At 60.7% G+C, this 4,310-nt stretch overlaps 1 protein-coding gene across 1 annotated transcript; it reads right to left on the reverse strand.

The window, feature by feature from the left end:
* Window positions 1-2,383: 2,383 nt before the first annotated feature.
* Window positions 2,384-3,226, reverse strand: Gjd3 (gap junction protein delta 3). The gene has a single exon (XM_055619480.1). The coding sequence runs from the start codon at window positions 3,224-3,226 to the stop codon at window positions 2,396-2,398; it is 831 nt and encodes a 276-aa protein (XP_055475455.1). The 3' UTR covers window positions 2,384-2,395.
* Window positions 3,227-4,310: the final 1,084 nt, after the last annotated feature.

Consider the following 4,310-nt stretch of genomic DNA (forward strand, 5'->3'; position numbering starts at 1 on the left):
AACGCAAGCCCTGAGAGCACAGAGTTGCCAGCCTGTGCTGTGTGTGGCGCCCACTAGCCGTGTGTCAGGACCGGGCTGGTTTGAACTGGCATTCACTTGATGCATGAAGTACATGGAAGATTTGTGTGAGGAGACAAAAAAAAAAGAACGGGGAATATCTCTGTCAGCCTTCCGAACACTGACGATGCGCTGACGTGGAAATATTTTGGATAGAGTGGGGTAAAGAAAAATAACGCCACGTCCATCAGTCTCGCCTGCTCCCTTTTGCTTTTTTAATGCCACGAAGGGAAAATTTGAAATCACACTGTAAACCGGACGTGGCTGGATATGGTGGGGCACACCTTTAATCCCAGCACTCAGGAGACAGAGACAGGTGGATCTCAGGGAATTTGAGGCCAGCCCGGTCTACAGAGTGGGTTTCTGAACAGCCAGGGCTATGCAGAGAGATGCTGTGTCAAAAGCCAAAACCAAACCAAACCAAAGAACGACAATGTGCCTCACGTGGGATTGTATCGAATGACGCTGACCTCGAACCAGTATTTGTTGAGTGACTGTCTTTGGAAGCCAGCTGGGCTTCCACATGTGTGCCTGTGTGGAGGGGTCCAGGCTGTCAGAGGGCCAGTAGTGTCCACTGGGAGCTCGGACATGAGCTTCTGCATAGTGACAGAGTGGGTCCAAAAACAGCTACTCTGTGCTGTACCCAGAAGATGACGCAGCCACGCAGAGGAATGGCTGAACAGGGGTGCCTGACTGCAGCTTGGGGCAGGGAAAGCCCTTCCTGGAGGCTCTTGTTTTCTCCAAGTGAGATCAAAACGCAAAGGCAGGCGGTGGCGGGAGGCAGGGCTTCAGAAGGTAAGACTGGACCATGTCCATCCGGCAGCATGTCTAAAACTGGCATCAGAAGTGGGTGCGGTGCCTGCTAGGGACAGAAACTTCAGCCTGGTTTGACAGATGGCAAGATGGGGGCGGAGGCCCAACCAAGGGAGCCCAGTGTGCAGGAGGCCTGTGGAAAGGGCTGGTTGTACCCCAAAGACAGGGAATCCCCCAAGGGCCAAATAAGGTTATGCAGAAAGCTGTCAGGAGGGGGATGAGAACATAAAGGACAGAGGGAAGGCTGGTATGGACAGTTTGGGCTGTGATGGCTAAGGGCAGAACCCGGGCAACAGATTTGACAGAGCCAGGGGTACTGGGGCAGGCAGCCCTGCTCGGTCAGGTTTTATCACTTGGTCTGGTGAGTGTATTCAGAGTGGCCACACAGGAAGGAGGCAGGTAAGATGACAGAAAAGGTGTGAAGTGGCCTTAGGACGGGCTCTTTGAAAGTCTGGGCTGGGAGAAGGGCTAGTTGCAAGGGAAGGAGGAGCCAGAAACAAAAGCTTCAAGGGCGGTTTTCCTTGAGGACGGAAAGGACTCGAGACCATATTTATAGACTACAGGAACAATGGCAGGCGGGACCAGAGAAGATGTAGACCAAAAAAGAGCAACACTGTTTTATCTTTCAGCTCCACTCCCAGTCTGCCTGGGGGGGGGGAGGGAGTGGCTACCCTGCCTGGCCACTGGGTGGGTGCAGAGCACCCAAGGTCTCACAGACCTACAGGAATGTGTGTGTGTAGGTGTGCATACACAGAGCTTATGCAGAATGCATGCAAACATGCATCCACACAACCCCCAAGAACATACATGTGCGTGTCTGTGCACACAGGCATGAGCCCAGGTCTATATACCTCCTGTCACTTGGGAGGCGTATGCCTGTAGGCATGCGTGGCGCCTCACGGTGTACGCGTGCAAACACACACACACACACACACACACACACACACACACACACACACGCAGCCCCCAGCGGTTGAACGCGCACGAGAGCAACCAACCTATCTCAGCGTCTCCTGGTGCGCTTGCGCCTGCGTGCAGAGAGCCCACCGAGGAGAGCTACCCTGCTCTGAAGCAGCAGGGGACCTGGGGAATGCTGCCACCACTGTTGAATCTGCTCCCCTCCACACCCTCCCCCTCCGTGCAACCATCAGGTCACCCATTGCCCTTGGCTCGTTTGCCTCCTGGGGCGTGTATGTGTGTGTGTGTGTGTGTGTGTGAGAGAGAGAGAGAGAGAGAGAGGGAGGGCTCCTGGCACCCTCGCTTTCCGCCGGGATCACAGCACGGAGGAGCCTGTCTACTTCAAAGTAGCTCCAGCACTAGGAAGTGCGAAGCCACCCCTACCCAAACCCCCGGCGGTCCCCTCTGCGTCTCTTCTGCCCGGGGGAGTCCCCTCTGCTCGTCTCCTGCTCAGGCCAGGGTCCTAAGCAGCCTTCCAGGAGCCACAACTCGCTTCTGCTTCCAAGGACACCTCCCCGCCCCCCCCCCCCCCCCCATCGTGCTGGAGCTTCGGCCACCGACCGCGCCGCTAGATGGTCAGGTCCTGGCGCACGGTGGCCAGCGACGCCTTGCTGTGGCCGCTGCCGCCCTCGGCCTCGCTGTCCCGGTGCGCGTAGGCTGGAGGTCCGAAGGGATCGGGGTCCCCGCGCTGCGAGGGCGGCAGGGAGGGCGGCGGCGGCGACGGCGGCGGGGACAGCCCCGCGCGCTGGCGACCCTTCCAGAGCAGGTGGCCCAGCTCGGCCACGCTGAGCAGCGCCGAGAGCAGCCCGACGGCGAAGTAGAAGACCACGAACACCGTCTTCTCGGTGGGCCGGCTCACGAAGCAGTCGACGGTGTGCGGGCAGGGCGGGCCGGCGCACGCGTAGTGCGGGGCCACGCGGAAGCCGTAGAGCCGAGCCTGGCCGCCCAGGAAGGCCAGCTCGGCGAGCAGGCGCAGAGCCACGCTCAGCAGGTAGCAGCGGCGCGCTCGGCGGGCGCGCAGGGCGCACGGGGGACAGGGGGCCTCGGGGCGGCCGCGCGCGCACGGGGTGGCCGGCGGCGCGCCGCCCGCCTCCTTGCTGGCCTGGTGCATGGAGTAGATGACGAACAGCACCGGCGGCGCCGACAGCAGCAGGATGTGGAAGAGCCAGAAGCGGTAGTGGGACACCGGGAAGGCGCGGTCGTAGCAGGTCTGGCGGCAGCCCGGCTGCAGCGTGTTGCACACGAACTCCTCCTGCTCGTCCTCGAACACGGCACCTCCCACCGTGGCCAGCACCAGGATGCGGAAGATCAGCATGACCACCAGCCAGAGGCGGCCCACGAGCGGCGACTGAAGCTGCACCGCGTCCAGCAGGGAGCCTAGGAACGCCCACTCCCCCATGATGCTGGGGTCAAGAAAGTGGGGGGTAGTCAGGCTGGGACGGACTGGACCCCCGCCCCTCCACGCCCTCCACGTTCTCTAATCTCGGAGGGCTCCAGGGGTTCAGAGATTTGGGGGGGGAGTCAATGAGTTAATTGTCTAGGTGTGAGGCTAGTAGGTGAGTCCCTTCTCGGCCATGGGGTCCCTTCATCCGGGCGTTGAGGGGTGCTGAGGAGGGATCCCCGCACCCCTGTCCCGGGTCCTGTTTGGTTAGACCCTATGGTCTCCCAGATCCTAGGCTCTCTCTCCCCGCTTGGCTTTTTGCGGCAGGATGGTTTCCAGGAGCAAGAGCGGCGCTGGAGTGGGGAGTTACACCTTCCGTTTGAGACCTCTGGGGACAAGGGGGAGGGCCAGGCCTGGTGAGCCCCCAGCACCTCCTTCCCCTCCCTCCTCACCGCAGTGAACGCCTTTCAGGGTGGGTTGGAGGCTGAGAAGGAAGCCTGTTTCCCTAACTTAGGGAATCTCCACCGGGCGCCCTTGACCCTCCCTTTCCAACCTCAGCCGGGCAGAGCGGGAACAGCCCCCTGGACTCCTGCCTGGCAGCCTCTCCTGGAAGCCTCGCGGAATCCACCTCGTCCCTGCAGACCCTTGGTGGCCTCTAGACACCCCCGGCCCCACTTACCCCGGGACCTGGGCCTTAGAGCTGAGCGTGGGACCTTGGGAGACAGCTGGGCCCTGTTCCTCGTGGTCCCTCTTTCATTTTCCTTTTTGGATTTGGCCGGGTTGGATGACAGGACAAGGATGGCTGAGAGGGGCTAGCTCTCCCCCTTCTCTTAAAGGGACAGGGTGACCCTGCTGTCAGGCTCCACCCTGGGAACAGACCCAGGGCCACACCCCTTGCTGGGTTCTTTCAGCCCTCCCTTTCCATCCTTCACCCCCAACCCATCCCATCGCCCGTGTCTCTGTCTGGTGATGGGCCGAGGTTAGCCAGAGCCAGGGGAGTCATGGGATCTGCCTCCTGACAGACTCCCCAAACTGAGGACTAAGTCCACCTACAACTGACTGACCCCTTTTTGAAGGTGGTCTTTGGGGCCAGGGGGAGATG

This window comes from Psammomys obesus, unplaced genomic scaffold, assembly GCF_907164565.1.
Source record: "Psammomys obesus unplaced genomic scaffold, mPsaObe1.curated_primary_1811, whole genome shotgun sequence".
NCBI classification, from domain to species: Eukaryota; Metazoa; Chordata; class Mammalia; order Rodentia; family Muridae; genus Psammomys; species Psammomys obesus.

Excerpts from the sequence above, each read along its gene's own strand:
- Gjd3 (XM_055619480.1), bottom strand. The coding sequence starts at position 3,226 with ATGGGGGAGTGGGCGTTCCTAGGCTCCCTGCTGGACGCGGTGCAGCTT.